The 25,157-nt window shown below is 34.9% G+C and overlaps 1 protein-coding gene across 1 annotated transcript; it reads left to right on the forward strand.

The window, feature by feature from the left end:
- The first annotated feature begins 246 nt into the window (after positions 1-246).
- Positions 247-20,423, forward strand: LOC121382529 (spermine oxidase-like). The gene is made up of 6 exons (XM_041511988.1): positions 247-698; positions 2,451-3,359; positions 13,746-13,826; positions 16,086-16,215; positions 17,134-17,251; positions 20,029-20,423. Exons 1-6 carry the CDS (start codon positions 521-523, stop codon positions 20,143-20,145), a joined length of 1,533 nt encoding a protein of 510 aa, XP_041367922.1. The 5' UTR covers positions 247-520; the 3' UTR covers positions 20,146-20,423.
- Positions 20,424-25,157: the final 4,734 nt, after the last annotated feature.

Consider the following 25,157-nt stretch of genomic DNA (forward strand, 5'->3'; position numbering starts at 1 on the left):
TATTCAATCAATGAATAAATCAATCAATCAATCAATCAGCAAATCAATCAGTAAATTAATCATGCAGTTGACGCGTGTTTACACCCACTATAGGTTCAAGCACGCCTGTCTTTACCCGCTCTCTAAATTTCCCTGGGAAATGTGTCAAGGATGGGCGATGTTCTTCCAGCGACGCTAACGAACATGTGTTTTGTTGTGTAGATAGTACTTTGCCAGTGCTTTGACGTCAGAGCGAAGCGAAAGCGCATTAGGCCTAATGCCCGAGTTGTTACTGAGATGAATGACTGGATGGTCACTTGTGAATTATGAACAGTGGGGAAATACTACGTTTCGGCTCGTCAGTGTTATCACTAAAAGTTAAAATCAACAGAAGTATTATTATATGATATTTATTTATTCTTTAGCTGTACTATTTTAACAGTTTTATCTCATTATTTTTATTGCGAAAAAAACCTCGGAACAGCTGACACAGTGTGTAGCCAAGCCTACTACTCGTAGATAGGCCTGTTATTTGGGAACAATGGATCTCGAGAAAAGCACAGAAAATTCACGGACTTTAAAACCGAAGATTATTATTATAGGAGCAGGAATTGCAGGCATCGCAGCCGGAGAATTTCTATCCCGTAAAGGTTTCACGGACTTTCAGATCCTCGAAGCCACGGGTAGAACAGGGGGCAGAATTTGGAGCGTCAGTGTTGGTGAGTTCACCTCGGTTATCTTCGCCTTCATTGTTATGATTACTTGAAATTAAGTATAAAATCAGAAACTTAGTCAATTAAAATAGCTGGTTTTAGAATTGTTTTATCGAAATCTATTTTTTTATATCGTGAAAATCCTGTCGAATTTATCGTTATCGGGAAGGGAAAAAAATGTTGTCATGAGACAGACGCATGATCGAATTTTTTTAGACGCTTTCAACTCCTGTTTTTGCCATAATGTACGTACTAAATACATATAAGATTGTTCGACATTATCTAAACGATTGATGGCCGATTTTACTTTATTACTGTGGTTTCTAGGACGTGGTAGTTTTTCAAATATGTTGTAGCGCACGTTCGCTTCTATTGAGAAACCTATCGTAAACCTCGATCGTTCTGTCAAATGGATATAGGTGAAGGTCGTTCAAGGACGCTCCTCCCAAGTCGCTATTTTTAGCAACGTTATTTTCGGGGAATACCTGTGAAGGAATTCAGACAATCGACCAGTGACATAACAGGATATTATTTATTCAACGCTGTAACAGTTACAAGGGCGGTTTCAGAGATCCATGCTTATCAAAATTATTTTTTTAAGTTGAAATGTAAATATTTTATCTCAAACAAAATGCCCATAAAAAATTTCAATCAGAGAATTTCATTTATTAGCAAAAAATAATTTTATTGATTAATCTTAGAGGATAACAAACATATTTATGCAAATGGAATCACAGTTATTGTGTACATATTTGCCATAAACCTATATAATTCTTTGAGGGCAAATAAATGGTTGGTGTTTTGATATAGATTTCCGTATTTACTAATTTAGGTCCTTATTTTTTGGGGGCATCCAGCACCTAATTTTGATATTCAGTATTGTAAAATTAAAGCAATAGTCCCCGAGTTTGCTGCTAGTATAAGATGTTGTCAACTAACAAAACAACTAAAATTACATAAATACAGATTCTTGTTTGGAATATCCGTGTCTGTATAGCCAAGTAAGGCCAAAAAAATAATTTTCTTGTCTCTGGTCAGAGCGTGTTGATATTGACCCTTGCACATCAACTTTTTTTTTTTTTTTAATTTCCAGGGTATGAAATTGATTTGTGCTTGGCTTTTCTTGCTAGGACATAAAAGTTATAAAAAGCATTTCGATCCAAAATGGTCTATATGCTGGCTTGGACTATTAGCTTTCTTTAATTTCACTCTAAAACAGGTACTGTTCTGAATGAATAGCATGGCTTGTTTTAAAAATATTTAAGTATTTAAGTAATACAAATTGCTATGGCTATACATGTAAGGAAAATGTAATGGAAAACATTTAGGATACCAAGGCAAGGGAGGGGGCACCATGTCCATCGAGGATGGACCAAGACAGATGAGGAGGATGTAAACAACTTAAATATACTCACCTTTTCTGTGCAATCTATGAAAAAAAAGAGAAGAAACCCCCCCCCACCCCAAAACCAGCCACACCCCCGCATCAATTCGGGAACTTTGGTCTGACCAGAGACCAACTTTTTTGTTTGCCTAACCTATGCTAAGGAGAGCTAAAAATGAAGGCAGGAAATGTTTTATTTAATAACGCACTCAACACATTTTATTTAAGTATGGCATCAGAGCTAAAAATTACTACTGTGAACTAGACTCAATGGAGTGATGAGGAGCTAGAGGTCTCCTTTAAATAATGCTAATTACGTTAATCACCAAATGTTTAATCATACAGGTCTAACTTATCTGTGTGTTTTATTTTAGATGATGATGGACACAAGGCTGAATTGGGTGCTAACTGGATCCACGGAATTGAGCGAAATCCAATATTTCAGATCGCAGATCAGAATCACTTGCTTCAGCTGAGACATGCTGACCACACACTCAAACGACATGATTTGTATGTCATGGAAAACGGTACTCGCGTGAGTGAAAAAATTGTCAAGGAAGTTGATTTTTCGTACGGGATGCTCATTCAGCAGTGTGAAGATTTCTTTGTGTCTGGGATTCCAACATCAGATGAGAACGACAGTGTTGGTGAATATCTGGTTTCGGAATTCGAGGAGAAACTTGATAAGTATTCTAACAATGATCGCAAGGTAAGGCAATTAATATTTAACCAGCGTCTGTTGCTGGAGTGTTGCATCAGTGGTTGCGACAGACTCGAGGAAGTGTCTCTGTCAGAGTTTGGTTCGTACGAGGAACTGCCTGGAGTCCACTATACAATTCCTCCGGGATTCGAAGCCATCTTGGAAATACTGAAAAAAAGCATCCCAGAGAAAAACTTTTGTCTCAATAAACCAGTGAAGTGTGTTTCCTGGGACATGTCCAGTGAAAAGACAGGACAGAAAGTGTGCGTGGAATGCGAGGATGGCGAAAAGTTCTATGCAAATCATGTAATCTCGACAGTGTCGTTAGGCGTGTTAAAAGCTGCTTGTGATAGGATGTTCGTTCCACCACTGCCCAAAGACAAGAAGGAGGCCATACAGAGTTTAGGGTTTGGCATTGTGAACAAAGTGATTCTCGAGTTTGATGAGCCTGTGGTGGCTTCCGATGTCTTTAGAATCCATCTGCTCTGGGATTCACAGGAGAATGGCCCAGGAACTGACCTCCGGAGTACATGGTTCAGAAAAATGTATTCTTTTGAAGTGGTGCACGATCATGTCCTTATTGGTGAGTCATCGTGTCCTTATTGGTAATTCCTCATGTCCTTATTGGTGAGTCCTCATGTCCTTATTGGTGAGTCCTCGTCCAGTTTTGCTAAATTGAGGAGGACTCGGGAAGTTAACAATGCAGCCACCAATGGCAATTGATATGCTAGTTGCGATATGAATTGCCATATAGCAAGCATTGACATGAAAAAGTTGAGAGGAGTGAACAGGGTTGAAAATTAATATGAAAACCATGGTCGCCAGCAGGGCCAGTTGAAGACACATCTTACTGGCCCTTGTCAAATTCAACTAGTCCTCCAATTATCACATTGAAAGTTAACTGCGCATTCCAATTCAAAACTTAAATGTTCTTTGTTAAATAATCCAGTAGCTGATGATTGAGAAATAAATGTGCTCCAGTGGTGTCATTAAACGAAACAAACTTGTTAAATAATAACCATGTACTTACCGTATATACTAGTAGTCTGTTTGCGTCAAAAGGAAACTGATAATAAATAAATGAATAAAGTGAAAATTCATATAAAAACATGTTATTAAAGTGAAGACTAAAGGCTAGAACAGCCAGTGTATGCTGCTTGACTTGCAATTGTCTCTAAAGTAAAAAATAATGCAGTTAAATAGACTATTAAAGGTAGAACTGCGTGTGCTATAGTAAACTTGTCTGGGAGTGGCAGTCCTCTGAGGCAATCAAGAGGGATGAAATTTCAGTAAAAACAATTCTCGGCAGTGGTACTCCTATAGATGAGGGAACTAGATGGAGATCCATGGAATCATCCACTATTTTGCCAAATGCCCTCATCATGTATTACGGTTTTGTCGTTCAGATTACCTAGCTTGGATGTTCCATCAATTGCCGTAAAACATAATTATTAGAAGATTTAACCTATGCAGTTTGATGGTAATGTGTAAAGAATTTTCTTTTTAATTTACACTGAACTTTAATATAAGGATATTGTAAATGCTACAGTAGTAGGCTACATATCGAAAGACAAATAAATCTGTAAACAAATAAAACATTTTACCAAAATATACGATGTACATTTTTTTTATCATATTACAAAGGATAAAAGCGTACTGATCTGTTCTTATTTCATATTCTATTTCTTCTGCTGCCAGACCTGTAGTTCGCGCCAGCGCAGATGCTGTGTGTTTTGTCACATTTGATTCAGTTTCAGTGCATTTCTTTTTTAACTGGCACCATACTCGTCAGACGCTAAAATCGATGGTCGCCCAACAGACGATTTTTGTAAAATTCTTAGTCACTGTTCACCAATAAAGGTCACCATGGGTGACCGGGCGACTGCTAATTTTCAACCCTGAGTGAATACTTGCTCCCCTAATTTAGATTATGGAGAATCATTTAAGTGTTACCATACTGATACCGTATAAATTCACATGCTAAGGGGAGCTAGAAATTACTATCCTTAAAGTATATAGTCTTGAAGGAGAGCAAGAATGATATCTCCCCATATGTGGTGAGGCTTGCCATAGGTCAGGCTGCACCCGATGGTAGGTGGCTATTTCTCGCTCAAGCCAATGCACCACGACTGGTACATCAAAGGCCGTAATATGTGCTATCCTGTCTATGACATTGTATATAAAAGATCCCTTGCTGCTAATCAAAATGAGTAGCCCAAGAAGTGGTGACAGTGGGTTTCCTCCCTTAATATCTATGTGGTCTTTAACCATATGTCCAACGCGAAATAACCGTAAATAAAATGTGTTGAGTGCATCATTAAATAAACCATTTCCTTAATTCCTTTATTTCCGATGGTAGTTTTGTTGTCACTGTCAAATCCAAGTAATCATTTTTTTGTTTTTATATATATATATTGATTCAATATTGAACTGCATTGAAAAAGCACTATACCTGAGCTACATGTATAAGACCAGGGCTTCTAGATTATAGTAGCCTCACTCCCATGGCTAGTGATATTTAATGTTGGGGCCCAGCTTGTACATTTAACTATTGCCATGCGTGTGACGGCTAGTGAAAAAACAAGTTGTTAAATGATACATTTAAGTCTTTATTTTATAAATGTGAATATCCTGCCCCCTACCAACACACCCCAATCATGTGTTTTTAAGCTCTATCTCCCTTTTTAGGTGACATATCTGATTATTACTATTAGTAAAACTGTATTACGGTAACTTGAAGTAAAGTATAGGGCTAGTGAATTTTTAATTGTGGCTAGTAAATTAAAGTCCTGCATGAAGACACAATGACACTAACTCTTGAATACAATTTTGTGGTTATTTTTTGCCCACCTGCATCCAATTACACGAAATCAGTTAAATGCTTTAATTACTATTTCTTCTCGTATCCTTTTCACAACTACAAATCAATGGAGTTCAGTGTATTTGTATTTGTTGTAAAAGTTATTTTTTTATTATTATTTTTTTTAATTTTTTTATTTTGTGGTTAAAAATTGCTATAAGGCAGGTTTGAAATTTACATAGCTAGGTGAGCATTTTGCCTGTGAAAAACGTGTTTTAAAATTGTTGTAGGTATATAAAAAAAAGAACATTTGAGCCCTTTAAATTAATTGTTTTTTTCATTTTTAAAAGTTTCCTATTACTGTCAACTATACAAATACATGTAGCCTGAAATAGACACACGCATTAATATGCATGCCTATATATATATTATAGTAATTAATTATTAAGCCCCTTAGATAACAAAAGGAACACATCAGGAATGGTAGAAAACATCATTTCAGATGTATTTACTACAGCAGATATAAGCAGCAAAATAATACATCAACATCATTATCCAGTAGATACAGGGCTAGCTCTCTGTAATCAGAAAACTTTGCCAAATTATTGCAAAAATGCAAAACCTATATTTGCTATTTTCCAACAAAAACACAATCAGGGTTTCTACCAAAGGGTAAAACAGGTATGGTGCAATACCCAAATTCTTCTGCAGATTTTGTTTTTAAGTTAACCTTTTGACAAATGTAATAACTCTTATCATTACTGTGTGATTTATTTAATCCTAAAATTAACCCTATTTCTTTCTGTCGACTGTGGTTGCATTCATCATACACATTGTAAATATTCAGTTCCATAGCGCCATACCCAAAAGGTTCTTTCTGGCAGAAACACTGACAATTGTTTGTCATCAAATTAAAATAAAATTCACCCATTGTTTTTAAAATTCGCAGTTTGTTAATTTGGCAAGTGACAGAGCTAGACCTGAGATCATATCAGGAATTCCAAGTGAATCTGAGCTACGAACTAAAGCAAATGTAGTGTAACAGGAATGGAGGCATATTGGGTGTGTACTACCAAGTCAAATCCCATAGACGACAATAGTAACATATGTGGCTAAAACTTCTACCTGCAGCGTATCAATCAACATAAACGCCACAAATTTAAATACTACCACCCCTCACCCTTAAAGTGAATAATAAAAAAAATGCGGGTCAAGCTGCTCATTCCTGAGATAAAGGGTAGCGTCTATGACTACCCCAGTTCAGCACCAAATTTTAGTACTTTTTTTGTTTACAGGTACCCCATACATGGCTACTTGACACAGTGGTACTAGATGAAATAAAATTGCATACATTTTTAGCCCAGATAAAACTAATTTGTTTTACAACCAATTAACACACTCATATTTATAACCAATCACAGGACTTGTGGTGTTCACTTCTCTATCAAAAGTTAATTCGGTGCACCTGGAACTTTGACCCAGCTGGAAGTTATTTGGTTTAGTACTACCTATATAATTATTAGCCTATATATTATTATAAACATAATTCCATTCGGTTTGAATACTTTAAATTGTTTGTAAACAGTATAAATTTCTGTTAAAAAAAGTCAGGCCTATCAATAGCTTACTATTTGTCATAAAGGTAATTTTTCTTTTTCTTTTCATTATTATTTTAGATGTTATAACTTTAAAGGGTCACACCCTAGTTACGGCTATTTGTTAACCATTACGGCATTGTTTTTCGCTATTAAACCCCATTTTTCACAAATAAAATTGCACTTTACTTACATTTTATTATTTAGAATACACATTTCCATTCACCTGAAGTGCTGTTTGTAATTTAACCACGAAATGCATTTTTTCACAAGACGTGCTGTCGAGAAAAAAACGTTAAGCAAGCGAGGTCCAATCTATTTTTGGAGGGAATCTTCCTGTGTAAACGTCACAGATGTTGGTATACCACGTGACCGTTATCATTTTGGTTCGGTTTGTTTTCTCGTGCATGGTTCGCGCAATCAACATCCGATTTGTTGTTGTTCATTTGTGAGATTTTTCTTCACACTTCGTGAACATTTTCAGTAACAATAAAGTTCAGACAAGTAAGTATCTCAATACAAAATGTTACAAACCCTTAAGACCAATAATTTTGCTAAGTCTTACGATATCTGGAGAGGGGATACAACCAGGACAGAATAGTTGGAACATGTCCAGAAGAGGTGAAAAGAATGCACCCCAAGTCTGTGCGCACTCTGTGAAATTTGTCGTGACGTAGGCATTGTTGTGCTTCAAGCGACATCTACCGGTGACATCAGAATACTAACTTTCAAAATTATTTCAAGCAATTGGGACATGGGGATTCCCATGGTATTTATCGATATAAAACCTGCTTTTTCACTCCATTTGATAAAAACATGATCTAAGTGTGTTACAGGTTTGTAGATTAACCAAATTATAATTTATTTTCGCTGGATGGAACTAGGGTGTGCGGCTTTAATACTGTAATGCAAGTGGTAACAAACCAAGACCAAGACCAAGACCAAATTGTTTAACGTGCACAAGCTACTATAGCGCACGCCTGTTCTGGACGTGAAAGGGTGGGGGTGGGAGGAGGGACGGACCGCCTGCACTGGCAGGTGCAAGGGAGCACCAGTAATCTGACCATAGCCGGTAACAGGCGGGGTGACCAACCAGGCCTTCAGCCCTTTTATATTTTTCATATGACATCATCTAACCAATCATTATGAAATTAGGCTTGTCAATACACCATATCAGATCTACTTCACAAACAAAATGATAAGTAAATAACTTATAAATAATGTAGGGCAGTGTGGGGCAGCTGCTACCCGTAACATATGTAGAAATCTATACTAAATTATACAACATTCAGGTACACTTTACTACTCCAAAATCAAGTAATATCTGTACAAATTTTACAGTAAACATCGAGTTGGCCACTCAACGTGTTTCAAACATTTACCTTTACTCCTACTTGTTTTTATTTTTCCTATAGTAAACTCTGCCAAAAAACGGAATTAGTGAGTCACAGCAATATTTAATATACAATTCATTTCACAATATAATTAAGTCATCTTAAGTCGGCTTCATAAATTTGTGGAAATGTATCCAAAAGCTGTACCATTTAAACATAGTCTAACTATTAAGTCCTTTAAAAATCATCAGAAAGCTTGTACAGCATGCATACCGCATTAATTATATGCACATACATTAATATATAAACAAATAACTTTCTCATCTAACATCATTTTACAGTATTTTAAAGTTAACAAATCAACTTATTTTTTAGCATGTGTGTACTATGACCATGCACCTGTGTGATGGATGAAATTCTGTAAACATAATACATTGTATAGTGTAATGTGTACATTTTTTTCCCATCATAAATTGTAATAATATTGACGAGTCGTCATCATTAAACATGGTATATTATGTAGAAAAACATCTTTACATCTAGGCTAATTAAGTTTGCATGTTGATCAATCCCAGCTGTGAAATAATAACAAAAATAAATATTTGTTTAAATCACAATGTTGAAATAAGTGTTTAATTCATAACCTACCTTTAATAAGAGGTCCTGCAGTATTAAAAAAAAAAAATGTATGTATCCATCCTAAACTCACTGATCAATACAAGTTTTATATAATAAAGCAACTACCGGTAAGTGAATATTGTACAAGTGTAATTTTAACATGCAGCAGAAAACATAACTTAAATATCAAATTAATAGCTTAATTATAAAATGAAAAAAAATCAGTCAACATATTTTTAGAGAGGATGTTTCTATATGTGATAGGGGAGTTGACATTTGATCCCAAAACCCATTACATATCACATAATCAAGCCCCTTGATCAACTGGTACATGAAAGGCCATGGTATATGCTATCCTGTCTATTGGAAGGTGCATACATATATATATATAAGATCCCTTTCTGCTAATTTTATGGGAAAATATAACTGGTTGAAGACTGTTTCAGAATTACTGAAATGTTTTATATCTATAATATATATATAACTGATGATTAAAGGCATATTGTCACAGACCACTGACCTATTTAATGGTCTAACAAAGTATTTCCTGAACAAAATAATTTGATTTATTCCTAAATGTACTTTATTCAACCATCTTCATAACCACCATATTCCATTTAGTAATGATATTTTGTAAAAATAATTGAATTATAGCAATGGTCCATAATTCAAAAACTAAAATTGACAAGAGGGTTGACATGGATTTCACTCCTTCATGGTTCAGTTACAGTGATGCAATATAGCTAGATTTGGTTTCGAACAATTAATGTAATTTTTATTTATTATCCATTTTTAGAGAAATAATGTCCTTAAATCTGTGACAGTATGCCTTTAATAAATCAATGTGCTCTATAGTGGTGTCATTAAACAAAACAAACTTTAACTTTTTAATTCAGGTGAGCATTTTACTTATGGTATATTGAGTTATACCTTTACTTGTTGTACATATACATGTATACAGGCTGTGAAGTTAGGAGGATTTTATGCTTCCATGAATCCCATAAATTTATGAGACGGAATTCCAAAATATCTATTAAATCATGTTTATGATTCTGGCAGAATCCTATTCAAATTCAATGCCTACATATATACATCACATTGACAGGTTTTGCCTAAAATGTATGATCCGTAGAAATAAATCTTAACATTCATGCCATTTCTCAAGGTGTTAATTATATATTTCAAAAAGAAGGAAGGAAGAAAATGTTTTATTTAACAACATGCACACTCGACACATTTTATTTACGGTTATATGGCATCAGACATATGGTTAAGGACCACACAAATATTGAGAGAGGAAATCTGCTTTCGCCACTTCATGGGCTACTTTTTTCAATTAGCAGCAAGGGATCCTTTATATGCACCATCCCACAGACAGGTTAGTACATACCACGGCCTTTGATGTGCCAGTCGTGGTGCACTAGCTGCGAAAGAGAAGGCTGCAGACATTGAAATATATTGCCTGGTAATCCATATACAGACAACCATAAATTATATAAACTATAAGTTACAATACATTCATATCAATGTTTTTGTTGTACTGCTACATCTGTGTACATAATTTATATTTAAACTGCAGACAATTTATCAAAATTAGGTTGTATTGTATTTCTGAAAAAAGTCATGTGGAGAACATATATTATTGTTCTCAACTTTCTTGACATGTGGTAACCTCCTGGTAACCTCAGTGACCCATTTCAACTTATTTCAATGCCTGAGGCTGGCTGAGATTGATCAAGCTAGGCAGTTATCAACATGTAATGCAGTGGCTGGTGCATTATAGCCAGCAAAAATCACTACTTTTGTCTGCTATTTAATAAATACTCTGCCATTTAAAAAAAAATAATTAAAGTTTGACATTGATGACTTTATTATGCTGATAAGTGATGGCCACCTCCACTGGTCAAAGGCTGTTGTATATGCTTTTCCTGTCTGTTGGAAACTGCATATAAAAGATCCCTTGCTGCTAATGGAAAAATGTAGCAGGTTTCCTCGGATGACTACGAGTCATAATGACCAAATGTTTGACTTCCAACAGCCGATGATTAATTAATCAATGTGCTCTATAGTACTAAGTAGTGTCATTAAACAAAACAAACTTTAACTTTTGCTGACATTATAAGTGATGGTCGTCAGAATAACGAGCAGCAACATTGCTAGTCAGACAGTTAATGTTTGTCAGTGAGGTGCAACTAGTGCTGACTACCTTGGGCAGAACTCTGGATAATTGAGTGCTTCTCATAGCATACATGCAGTCCTGCATGTGCTAAAGGCCTGCAAGCGTTGTACTAACACAGTATTAAATATACCTCTTGCCATTAAAGATCGTTGCACTGATTTTGATGTCATTGCCCACCAAGAACTTCCTAGATATGAATAATTAATAGGCTATGCCCATGAGAGATACATGTGCACATGTAGTCAGCTTAAAAAAAAAAAAATGTATTAAAGGGACATTCCTGAGTTTGCTGCAATTTTTAAGATGTTATTGACGAACAGAGACTTTTTAACGATTGTAATTGCATATCAAATATGTTTTTTTGCATAAAATATTAGTGGCTGTATATTAAACGTGTTACTGATCATTCCAATATTTGTACTAGGTTAAATTTCATTTTATTTCCTAAAAATAATTTTTTCGTACGTATGAAATTATTTGAAGACAAAATCTAGTTTGGGCTTCTTACAAATAATGAGATGACCAGAAACACATTGAATATACAGACACTGATATTCTAAACAAAAAAATATATTTAATATATACGTTTAATCGTTGAAATATTTTATTAGTCGGAAACATCTTACAATTTAATGCAGCAAACTCAGGAATGTCCCTTTAAAAGTTACAGGGCTGCATGCAACTTGAAAATTATGGTGGACAACATGAAGACCAATTAAAACTGATTTTTACTAATTAATGCTTAATAAAATTTATCAAATTTATATAAATACACACATGCACACATACACGCACATACACACGTATAGGTACATGTGTGGTGTTTTTTTGTGTGAGTTTGTGTGAGGAAAAGTACAGTAGATAGTTCTCAAGTTATTAAATATTTTTTTGATCTAATAAAATCACTCTATTACAATGACTGATATATAAAAAATGTTGTATACTTATATAGTTTGACCCAAGTTTAAAAATAACAAGTTGGATGGCTCATATGTATATAGTCAAACCTGTCCTAGCGGACACCTGTATTCAGTGGTCACCTGCCTTAAGCGGCCACTTTTTTCCCTCCCAAATGATTTATAACGTAAATGCACCTGTAATAAGCGGTCACCTGTCTAACGTGACCAGCGGCCACCCAACTCGGATCCCAAATCGCTAAAATACCTGTATTAAGCGGCCACAGTAAATGTTTACTATTATATAAAAGGGATATTTAACAACAGCGATAAGGTGCAGCAAAGAACCGATCTTCACACCTTCAGGAATACTAGTACCCATTCAGTCCTGACATCTCTACTGTGTATCAGTTAAGAAAGCATGGCCATGGAGTGCATCTAATTGCCTCTGGGCAGGCTACGCTTGGCATTTGTAGGTTCACTTACTATCACAATACACTGCATGAAGTAGAAATTAAATAATTAAATGGAAAGAGAAAACAAACTTGTTGAGAATGGTTAATTTAATACATTCCAGTTGCTGTTTTTCCCTGAAGGAGGCGACATGTCAAACGTTTATTTGTAGTAAACTGTGAAGCACACATCCGTTAATTAGCAGTACACAAGCTAAAACAAGAAACAACAACAAAGGTTTCAAGGACGATATGCTGCAACCTGTAATCAGCGGCCACCTGTCTTAAGCGGCCACCTTTATCTACTCCCTTGTGTGACCGCTTAAGACAGGTTTGACTGTATATTCTACTACAGTAAAATGTAATGAGTGATGAATTAATGATATTTTAATAAAATCACATTTTGTACCTTTTATCCATTTGGTATATTGTATATAGTATATTCTAAAATATACTATAATTGACTGTTGAATGTACAATATTGTATATTTAATATACTATAATTCACAATTTAATGTACAGTATTGTATATCTTAAATATACTATTATATAAAATTAACATTTTAATATACAATATTGTATATTGTAAAAATACTACAATTAGCATTTTTTGTACAATATTTTACATCTTATATATACTATAATTAACATTTAAATGTACAGTATTGTATATCTAAAATATGCTATAAGTAACCTTTGAATGTACAATATTGTGTATCTTAAATATACTACAATTAACATTTTAATGTACAATATTGTATATCTTAAATATGATACAATTCACATTTTAATGTACAATATTGTATATCTTAAATATGATACAATTCACATTTTAATGTACAATATTGTATATCTTAAATATGCTACAATTCACATTTTAATGTACAATATTGTATATCTTAAATATGCTGCAATTAACATTTTAATGTACAATATTGTATATCTTAAATATGATACAATTCACATTTTAATGTACAATATTGTATATCTTAAATATGATACAATTCACATTTTAATGTACAATATTGTATATCTTAAATATACTTGTACCAAAACATTTAGCTAGATTGCTCTTCTTTGTTTTGCTGTGTACAGGTGATCAAGTTCAGGATCGAGGAACATGCAATGGAGAAACCAATCATATCGGCTCACAACACACTCGGCAGTTGTTGATGGGTAAATATATTAGGATAGAACTTCCTTATAGTGGATACTGCAGATGGCTAAATATTAAAATCTTAATGGAACAGTATCGAAATTTCGTTGCTGGTGGTTAAAAGGTGTAACATTTTAATGTAAATCATACTGGGTTTTTCAAATTGATTCAAAAGCTTGGATCGAGATATCAAAATGAATTCTTGGAGTAGTACAAAGAACGTGTAAGTACATATATATATACAGTGGAAAATAGCGATACAGCCAATGTAATAAATCTACATGTACATATAAACAGCCCACAATGTTTGAATTGGCTTTTTTGGGATTTAATAATAAAATATATGTATACATGTATTTGACGAATTGAAATTTTTGTTTGCATCTGGGTTTTTAAAACATGATTGAATATCACCATTGTTTTAGTACTACTTACAGCTACATTTACAAAACTCAGAAGAAGCACACTGTCACATGTAAATTAAAGAATTAGTGGTGCATTCAATGAAAAAGCAACAACAAAAAACCCAACTAAAATTTAATGTGGATTATTTGGTCAGGTCAGAGTGTTTAATGTGCGCATTCAGAGTAAGCTGTTGTAGCACACGTCTGTCATGGACACAGGTGCCAGTCTCGGACAGCTTTTCTGTTCAGGACAGGAAAGGGTGGGGTGGAGGGGGGTCCACCTGCACTGACAGGTGCAAGAGAGCACCAACAGCCCAACCGGAGTCAGTAATAGGGGGTGGGTGGATGATCTGTTCTATACATTCTTAAATATATTAAATATATATTAAACATTAAAAGAAAAAAAATATTAATTTAGTTTTATTTCGTTTATTTAAAATGATTCAGATTGAATCCCATTATTTTTGTGTATTAAAATCATCGATGTCTTGTGGATATCTTTGGCCCATTTTGACGGTCTATTTACTGAATTAATTTTATCATGAACAAAATGTATAGTGAAATATTTGTATTTATTTTTTTGATCAGTATATTTGTGATTCAATTTTCCAAGCTGCAGTTTTATGTATATATATGTATATATTTTAAATGTTTGGAAAGAAAATCAGCATAACATTTTTGTTTTACTGTCACACACTTTTCTTTGATACCCTGTAGCTATACTAGCTCATTAATTTGTTAAAATTATCATATGATACAGTGAGGTGAGATAACAGCTTTAAAACACATGTGACAGTTTGCATCTTCATTACATTTTATGGATGAACCCGAGTGGTCTGTCAACTACCACTCTATAGAGATATGTAAATCTGATCCCACATGTACTTATGTTGTAAATGTTGCAGTACTTTAAAAATACCCCGGGAGTATATTATGATATATCGTTAAATATTCTGTGACATGTATATTGAGCTGACTCATCATTCTGCCAGTGGGTCAATGTTGCAAAACTTTAAAAATACCCTGAGAGCATGATTTACCTGTTTGTTGCTAAAGAAAGAAAAACAATTCTGTAATCTGCATATAGCTGACTTGACAATTTACCAGTGGGTTGTTTGGTACATGTAGGTGATTAAGGTCAATGACAGGACAGTATGTGACCATTCTTCTCGCTTCATACACAGTGAATATACAATAATTACGCTTTAGATCCATTTTTGATGTTAGGTACAAATTATTAAAAAATAAGTTAAAATACAGGTATGTAATCTTCAAATACAAAATAGTGCTCAATTTAACATTATATGTTTACTTACCAGCTGAGCATTATAAAAAATAACTTGTGATCTACATTTGTGATCTACATGTACATTTATGGAATGCAGCTTTTTAGATATCTTCTCCCCTAGTATAAATGTAGATCAAAATAATTGTCAGTTCCATTTTGAACAGAAATACTGCTTAGCAGCCTGATTCATAGAGAAAATATTAATTTCAACTATTAAAGGATGAACGTAAAAAATTGGACTCTTAACAGATGTAACAAAAAGAATACCCTGATATGTGGTATATTTATTGTGAACAAAGACAAAACAATATTGCTACACTGTCCCATGTGAACCTTGGTTAATATGTATTACAATCTGCATTTTATATTGATAAATTAAGAATAACACTTAGAGAAAATAAAATTATGGATGAGACTTAAAAGCAAATCATATTTGAAATATTCAGTAACTTAATTACTGAGTAAGAGTGGATCACATTATAAAAAGAAATTATATACAATATCTATCCATTGAATACATAGAGGTGTATAATTGATTGATACACAGTGTATAGTATTAACAGAATTCATTTATTAACCAATTGCAGGATGGTTGTCAGGAAATCAAGCCATATTCATGGAATCACTGACCGAAGAAGAAATTGCTGATGACTGCATTGAGATTTTAAAGAAATTCCTTCAAAAGAAAGACATTCCTCGTCCGAAGCGAGTTCTCAGGTTGGTACATCTAATAACATGAATTTAGTTTAGCCACAGATGTCAGGCTTGTGTGCAGGGGTGAGTTGTTATTTTTCAATAAATTTTCCGAGAGAGCATGTCCCTTCTACTAAAATTCATGCACAAGTGCCTGGGTTTGGACATTTTCAGGTAACTATATGTGTACAGAGTGGGATATATAGCTTGGAAGTAGAGGGTTACACTGAGATGTGCTAGATCGCAGGATTGATTTTCCTCAGAACTAGTTTTTACTTCAGCCATGTTAACCAGTACCCTTAGACTAGTACATCAAATGCCAGGTAGTGTCTTGTTTATGGGAAAGAGAATATATATACAGATTTCTTACTGCTTATTCCGTAGCAGGTTTCATCTTCCTCTCAATGAACCAAGTGTGGGAATAACCATACATGTAGGTTAGATAACAGATAGCCATAGTTTAAGAGGTGGCTGGCAATTGTAAGAAATGTGATAATGGAAAGCATCCCAGTAAGGTACATGTATACAGGGCTCACACGGGAATTTAAGTAGTTTGTTTTAGCAGTTTTCTTATATAGGTATGGATTAATCATTATATAAATAAGAGGCTAATTTAAATACGCTTTATTAGCCAAATCCCAAATGTTGTAGTCATATTGTATTACCAATTGGCTAATTTAGCAATGAACAGTGTGAGCCTATGTATAACCCCCCAAAAACCCCACAACAACATTTAATTGCAAAGTTGAAAATGTAAAATGTTAATGCAAATTAATGAATGATTTGTCATCAAAGTAGCATGAGTAGTGGACTCCCAATTCACCTCCTTAGATCTGCCCTAAAATTATTATTACTATTATTATTTTTTAATGATATCTTGCTGAAATATTCTGCTTATCAATTAAAATGTAAAATGTTTCAGTTGTTTATCTTTCTGTTTAGAACGCGGTGGGGCAGCAACCAGTACACGAGAGGATCCTACACATTCATTGCTGTGGGCTCCTACCACTCCTACATAGACAGCCTGATGGAACCGCTCACTCCCGTCGACAGTGACACTGTAAGTAACACAGGCTCCACATCAGTGAAGATAACACAGTGGGTGATTTCTGTGTGTGACACCTGTACTTATTATGTAATCAATATTAGCCAAGGTCGATCTTCCGAATGGTTTCCCTTTGATAGAGTAGCGAGGTGGTCTCCATAAAATACATACAATGGATGGATGGAGGGAGGGAGGGATGAACATAAATGCACTGGCATCCGTTCATCCATACATCTATCCATCCATCCATCCAAATCCCACCAACCCAACCAAAACCCATCCATCCACCCACCCACCCACCCACCCATCCACCCAACTCCCACCAACCCACACATACACCACTTAAACCTATTCATCCATCCATCCATCCATCCATCCATCCATCCATCCATCCACCCATCTATCCATCCATTCATTCATCCATCCATCCATCCATCCATGATATATCTTATGGAGACCATCTCGCTAGTCTTAACAAAGGGAAACCATTCAGTAGACCTTGGCTAACATTGATTACTTAAAAAAGTCCATTCTGACCACCCTTATTATGACTCATGCCATTGCTGGAACTGCAAAAGGGATAGAACAAAAACAAGTCCATTCTTACCACAAATTGTGTCTCATGCCATTGCTAGGGCTCAAATCTATAGCACTGATTCACCCACAGTTCTAAGACCACCACAAAGACCTGTCAAGTTTGAAACATCGACTGAAGATAGCTTAAGTGACAGAATGTTATATGTGTTTGTTTTGTCATTGGCACAGTGTTGTTTAAACAAGCTAGCTAGTGTGTATGATGGAACATTATTTCTTCTATTTTTAACTGACTTGTGGCTCCCAGCACACTTGACATGTTTAAGGGTACTTGATGAGTGTTTTGCAATCATGGGAAACATCAAGTTACCGAGTCATATTTCATATTTCATTGGATAACACAACAAGTACTGTTAAGATAACTGTTTACACACACACGCTTTTTGTACAGATTAATTAGTGACGTAGAGGGGTGTGGCACTGTAATAAAGCTCTCACCTAAGGTGCAGTGATGTTTTCTCTCTCACTGTCTAGACCGAGCTGTCAAAAAAACCAACATGTTAGATAGCAAATATCTGTAAAAATAAATCTGTTGCCTACTATTTTGAACAGACTTAACAAGGACAGTACATGACCCATGTGCAGTGGCATAACGAGGGGGTGGGAGTCAGGGGTCCATGGGCCCCCAATCATTTCTAAAACTATACATAGCTCCCCATCTTTATCTTTTGACTGACTGTTCAAAATTGCGCACCCATTCTCTTTGGCTTAATCCTACGAGACATTCCAAATTCCTTAGCATCATACGACCCTCCGCCTGTTACCGGCTACGGTCGGACTGCTGGTGCTCACTTGCACCTGCCAGTGCAGGTTGTCCCCCCTCCACCCTACCCACCCTTTTCCTGTCCTGGACGGAGGACAGGCGTGCGCTACAACAGCTTGTTCTGAATGTGCATGTTAAACACTGACCTGACCTGAGGGTACAAGATTTTGCGAGATTGCATACCAAATGTTCATACTTAATTATCAAAGGCAGATCCAAGGGAAGGACCATGCGGGTGACCTGTCCCCTCCTAAATATATTTCATAGCCTGTTTTTTTCTTCTTCTGGCTTTTCTTTATTTAGTCCATGTGCCCTCTTTAGTCTCCCCCTCAAAAAAAAATAAAAAAATTATTTGCACATAGAGCATAGGAAATATTTGCTCATTGTGGACTTGCCCACTTCTCATATATGGCCTCTGGGAAAGACCTTCAGTTACTATGCCCGTATTGTTATATTTGTACTGCCACATTAATAGGCCAAGTACAGTCCTAATGGTGGTAATAATTGGATGAATAATGATGATGATCCCAACTTCTGATAGTACTATTACATGTACTTTTCAATTATATAATCCCATGAAAGTTATTGATTCACACTAATTAATTTAGTTTCTTGATTGATTGCAAACATATTTTATTGTACAAAGAACAAAAGAATTGGGCACAAGTTTGACAACTTACTTCTATTGTTTCTTCTTTCCTACTGCTGCTACTGGTGTTGCTGGTGCTACTATATGTACAACTAATGTTACATCTATTATTACTACCAATACTATTATTACTACTAAGTAGAGGCTAAGGTGAAGGATAATACTACATTATAGTCCATCCCATCATTCTGTGAAAATGTTTTTTGTAAATAATTTCAGTTTAGTTTGACGTAAGACGAAAAGTAACAGTGTTTTGGAAATAATATTTAAATACAATTTTTCTATACAATTTACAAATCAATTGGCTCAGAAATAAATAAGTTGTAGTAAATTTCATAGCATGAGAAAAACAGGCGGACAGACTATAGATTACATGATTCTCAGAAATGAGTCGATTCACATTGTAACACTAATTCATTTCAACTTATTTTCGTTATTATATCCTATTGAGTTTGAAGCACGCTGTCCTGGGCACACATGTTGGCTATCTGGGCTCTCTGTTCAGGACAGTGGGTTAATGTTTAGTGAGAGAGAAGAGGGTGTAATGGTCTTACACCTACCCATTGAGTCAGTAAAACTTGCTCTGAGTGGGAGCCGGTATACCGGGCTACGAAATCAGTACCTACCTTCCTTATGTCCGATAACTTAACCATGACTCCACCAATGCCAGTCTATTATTACTACAAAGACTATGGCTAAGGCTATAAGGGTAAGGCTGACACACTGAAATTTGTTGATTCAAATTGTAACACTAATTGACTGAACACTTTTTTTTTATCTTTACAGCCCCGAGTCTTGTTCGCAGGGGAGGCCACTCATCCGACATTCTACTCCACAACTCATGGTGCGCTACTGTCTGGCTACCGTGAGGCTCAGCGCATAGTCAGCCTCTACTCCCCGTGATCTCTGCTCAGCTTTGGAAGCAGACACCAAGCCCTACGGTGCATGTCTCCGCTAACATCGACACTTGATGCGGACAGTTTTACCACATATTGAGACGATACAGCTGTGACATGCTATATATAGGTTGAAGGGTTTGACCATGTGATTTCATCTTACTCAACTTACTCATGGACGATACAGTCAAATATATTTGTATGTACAAAATATATACTGGAGGGTTTTTTTTTTTTTTTTTTTTTTTTTTTTTTTTTTTTTTTTTTTTTTTTTTGGGGGGGGGGGGGGGGGGGGGGTTTTTTTTGTGTAGAAATGGTTATGAGTAAGATGATGTGCTTATGATGAATTTTATAGTCTGAATATTTCAATACAGGCTCGTAGACTTCGAGTGTTTTATTTTCTCATGAATTTTCAGTTTTACAGAAGATACAACAAAATATTCATGAATAAGCTATTGAATGAATGTGACAAAATATAGATAAATATGTGTGTATAAAGAGCTGTTATTTGGATTCATTTGTCACAATGTACATGTACATCTTTTAGTTGATCCAATAGATGGTTTGTATATATGATTAAATGTTGTACTTCATTATTAATAATTCATAGATGGGTGCATGTGCCTTTAATTGGCATGGTTTTTCAGCTTTTTTGTCACAAAAACGGTGTATAACATGCAAGGACTTTAAGATCTGACCATCTTGTATGTTAAAGGTCCACTATCTTGTATGTTGAAGGTCCACCATCTTGTATGTTAAAGGTCCACCATCTTGTATGTTAAACGTACTTGGTTCTTTTACAACATTACATGGTATTTCCATCAAAAACTTATGTTTCTTGATGTAGTAATTTTTATCCATGATCAGATTGAGTCTTCTGAATTGTTGCAAATCCTGACAACTCAACAAGCACGGTTTCTACCAGAGGGTTCGAAAGGGTAAAATTATGTATGCTGAAATCTTGGAAATTAATGGATATATTTTTATAACTTTCAGAAAGATTATATTGAGACAACATCTTTTTAAAATCTGTCAGTGTACAATAAGTGTGGTATCCCATTTGAAAAGACTTCAAACCTATAACCACCTAGTAGAGGCACTTATGATCTGTTTTGTTTTTATTACGTACCTTCAAATGATTTTCTGGCAGAAAGCTAAAAAGTCTGATACGGATCCATTTGTAAAAGGTATCCAATGTCATTAAAAGTAAAAATACCGGCCTCGGTGACGTCGTGGCAGGCCATCGGTCTACAGGCTGGTAGGTACTGGGTTCGGATCCCAGTCGAGGCATGGGATTTTTAATCCAGATATCGACTCCAAACCCTGAGTGAGTGCTCCGCAAGGCTCAATGGGTAGGTGTAAACCACTTGCACCGACCAGTGATCCATAACTGGTTCAACAAAGGCCATGGTTTGTGCTATCCTGCCTGTGGGAAGCGCAAATAAAAGATCCCTTGCTGCCTGTCATAAAAGAGTAGCCTATGTGGCGACAGCGGGTTTCCTCTAAAAAAATCTGTGTGGTCCTTAACCATATGTCTGATGCCATATAACCGTAAATAAAATGTGTTGAGTGCGTCGTTAAATAAAACATTTCTTTCTTTGTTTTTCATACCGCCCTTCATTCTGCCCTTCATCCCGCCTTTCATTCGCTTAACAGACACAAATCAAAGATTCTCGTCAAACGACAGTACAGCTACTAGACAAGTAGACACATAAACTGTGTTAGTGGACCGTTTGTCTAAAACACACAAACTTCATTACGTTTGCACGTTCCACTAGATTTTTATAGACATTAAGACAACCACGAACACACTGAATATATTTTTAAAATCTATTTAAAAACTGATGAGAAGTACTGCAGAATGTTTTTTGAGGCCCATGTACCTTTAACTTGCTAAACAAGTGCGTTGTCTTCACTGATACCCAGCTTACCTGTTTGATCACCCTGTTCAGAATGTTTGAATCCAGATTTCCCGTTTTGTTATTCATATTATAGTGCTAAGAGAAATGTAAGAATTGTTTTTTAAACTACATATAACAATGAAGTCACTTGTAGAACTATTAATATATATATAGTCACTATATACTTATGATAAATAAATCATGTCTTTTTATTCAAGATTATTTAGTTTAGACATTTTAAAATTGATAAATTGTGGAGATTTGTCTTCTGCCCTAGTTTGTATAAATGATGTTCAAGTCTTCTCCTTTCATGATTATACTTAATATGTAATATAAAGATAATTTTATTTCAATATTTGATAAATTGTGGAGATTAGATATCTTCTACTCTAGTTATATAATATAATAATAATAATAATAATATATATATATATATATATATATATATATATATATATATATATATATATATATATATATATATATATATTCAGATATATTCCACCCATATGTTTAACTGAGTAAGTCTAATATGTAGTGTAAAGATTATTTTATTTCAAATATGCTTGTAAAGAGTATTAAGAATTTAAACCATAAAATCATTGCCTGTTTACTTAAATTAGGTTTGGAATTTATTTTTTGTTTTAAACAATTTAATAATAATAACTTTGAAATTGTATGTTAATTTATTTTACTAATATTTTCTAACAAATTGGAACAATTATGATGTACATTTGCATCAAAGATTTTAAAATTTTATTTTAGTTACACATTATTATCTGAAACAGGTACTGAATGTTAAAACTCTTGCCATGTGTTTAAATTAGACTTTTTGTGTTTGGAGTCGGTTCATGACCAGGATAAGTAATCCTCCCCAAGTTATCTGTCCCAAGCAGTGAAATACTAAACCAGTCATTGAAACCACAACACACCAAGTTGTTAACACACTTGACCTTTTCAGAAGTTGCAGTGCACTGATCCGTGAAGTATGGTGACTTTTCAGTCCTTGTTACTGTACCAGGGTACATACATATGCACATATTTATAAATGTATAGATGAATTGTTAGAATGAACAAATATGGAGATCCTCTGAAATACCATTTTGCAGGGGGTGGGGTGGGGGGGGGGGGGGGCAGATGAATTCTTAGAATGAACAAACATGGAGATCCTCTGAAATACCATTTTGCAGCCATTTTAGGGAGGTTACATATATGTACGTAAAACGTCAATATCAATAGCTAGTAATTTTGTTTGCCCCTGCTCCTCCCCCCCCCCCCCCCCCCCCCCCCCAGCTAATGCCCTGGTATCCTAGTAGTAGTAGTTAAACCATCAAACTTAAGGCTGATAAATACTGGGTTCACACCCCTTTACCGGCTCCCACCCAGAATTAATTTTAATGACTGGGGAAGGCCACAATTTAACACTGAATATCTAGCCACTAATCCACTCTTTGACAGACAGGCCAGATAGCTGAGGTATGTTCCCAGGACAGAATTACTGACCGTTATTGCCCATAAACATAAAAATAAATTGAAATAAAATGAAATGTCACCAGTTTTGTATTTTTACACATTTTAAACTTACAAGTGTATTCATCAAAATGAACATAGTACAATGCTTATGTTACCCAGAACTTAAAATACTATTAATGGACCTGTTTATAAATGTCAATGGACTTAGCTTTTGAACACCTTTTAAGTGTATTGGATGACTTTCATAGATAATAGTGTTAGTTATTTTTTTAACCACTCAAAATTTACATATACATTAACTAGGGTGAATAAAATATGTTTTGCCTGAATTTATTTAATGTGATTTTTTAAATGTTTTGCTAATTAAAAATTCTTTGTGTTAATGTATTATAGTCCAGATGATTTAATTTGCAATATACAGAAGCTATACATCTTACAATTACAATGACAGCATTTAAGTATCAGGCTGTAAATATAGCAAGTTTTGTGCTTCCACAAATCCCAGAAATTGAGTTTGAAACCTAAGATTTTGAGAGGAATCAAAAAAATATCTATAGTCCATCCCATCCTCCTACAAAAATGTTATCTGTAAATAATTCCAATTTTGTTCGACATGTGTAGCGAGTCTCCTCTGATGACTACAAGTCATAATTACCAAATGTTTGACATCCAATAGTTGATGTTTAATTAATCAATGTGCTCTAGTGGTGTCTTTAAACAAACAAACATTTGGTTTGACGTAAGAAAAAAAGTAAGTGTTTTGCAAATAACACAAAACTACTATATTTGTGTGCAAGTTAGAAGGGAAGGAAGGGAACTATATTAACGTGCCCACATCCTTGCGGTTCGGGCATGCCCACCATGGATTCGGGTTCTGGTGTAGCCAGTCCATGATTCCATGGCGGGAAGGGGAAGGGGAAGGGGGAAGTGCAAGTTAGATAACAATCAGCTCAGAAATAAATAACTTGTAGCAAATTCCATAGTCCGTGTTTCTGCCAGAAAGAAATATTTGAGTATGGTGCTATGAAACTGAATATTGGCAATGTGTGTAGGGGGTATGGAGGTCCTCCCCCAGAAAGAAAATGGGTTATGTTTAGGGTTAGGGTTAAAAAAATCATACAGTAATGATAAGAGTAATTAATTTTATCAAAAGGTCAAGTTAAAAAAATTAAATATGCAAACAAATCGGGGTATGGTGCCATACCCATTTTAGCCTCTGGCAGAAACCCTGATAGTATGAAAAAAGGCATTCCCTGTGGAAAGGATTACAGATGGCATACTTTTTATGATTCTAGTGGAATCCTTAAAAAACTAAATAAATAAATCCCCTAATTCAATTACTGAATATATTTTATATGTTTTCTAGTTATGCATGTTCATGATTTTCATCTGTTAATATAAGATATTTTTCAATCATGTATGTATATACTTAAGATATTGAGAGATTTTGAGTTACATGCAGTGTTTGAAACCTAATCATAACTTTATTAAATTTATTGTCCATAGCAATAGTTTGAATTACTTATACATGTATGTTGTTACGACAGTTTCTAAACTTATGTACACACATGTGGCTAGCTGTAAGGTGCCTGTGTGTGGTACGCATAATTAACAGAGCATGGTTATATAATAATTATTTTTCCTT

The sequence above is a fragment of the Gigantopelta aegis genome, chromosome 10, assembly GCF_016097555.1.
Source record: "Gigantopelta aegis isolate Gae_Host chromosome 10, Gae_host_genome, whole genome shotgun sequence".
In the NCBI taxonomy this organism is placed as follows: Eukaryota; Metazoa; Mollusca; class Gastropoda; order Neomphalida; family Peltospiridae; genus Gigantopelta; species Gigantopelta aegis.

Bases quoted from the DNA above. Each gene is read 5' to 3' on its own strand.
- LOC121382529 (XM_041511988.1), top strand. From the start codon at position 521: ATGGATCTCGAGAAAAGCACAGAAAATTCACGGACTTTAAAACCGAAG. The intron at 3,360-13,745 runs GTGAGTCATCGT...TGCTGTGTACAG, and splicing joins GCACGATCATGTCCTTATTG to GTGATCAAGTTCAGGATCGA. The intron at 13,827-16,085 runs GTAAATATATTA...AACCAATTGCAG, and splicing joins CACTCGGCAGTTGTTGATGG to GATGGTTGTCAGGAAATCAA.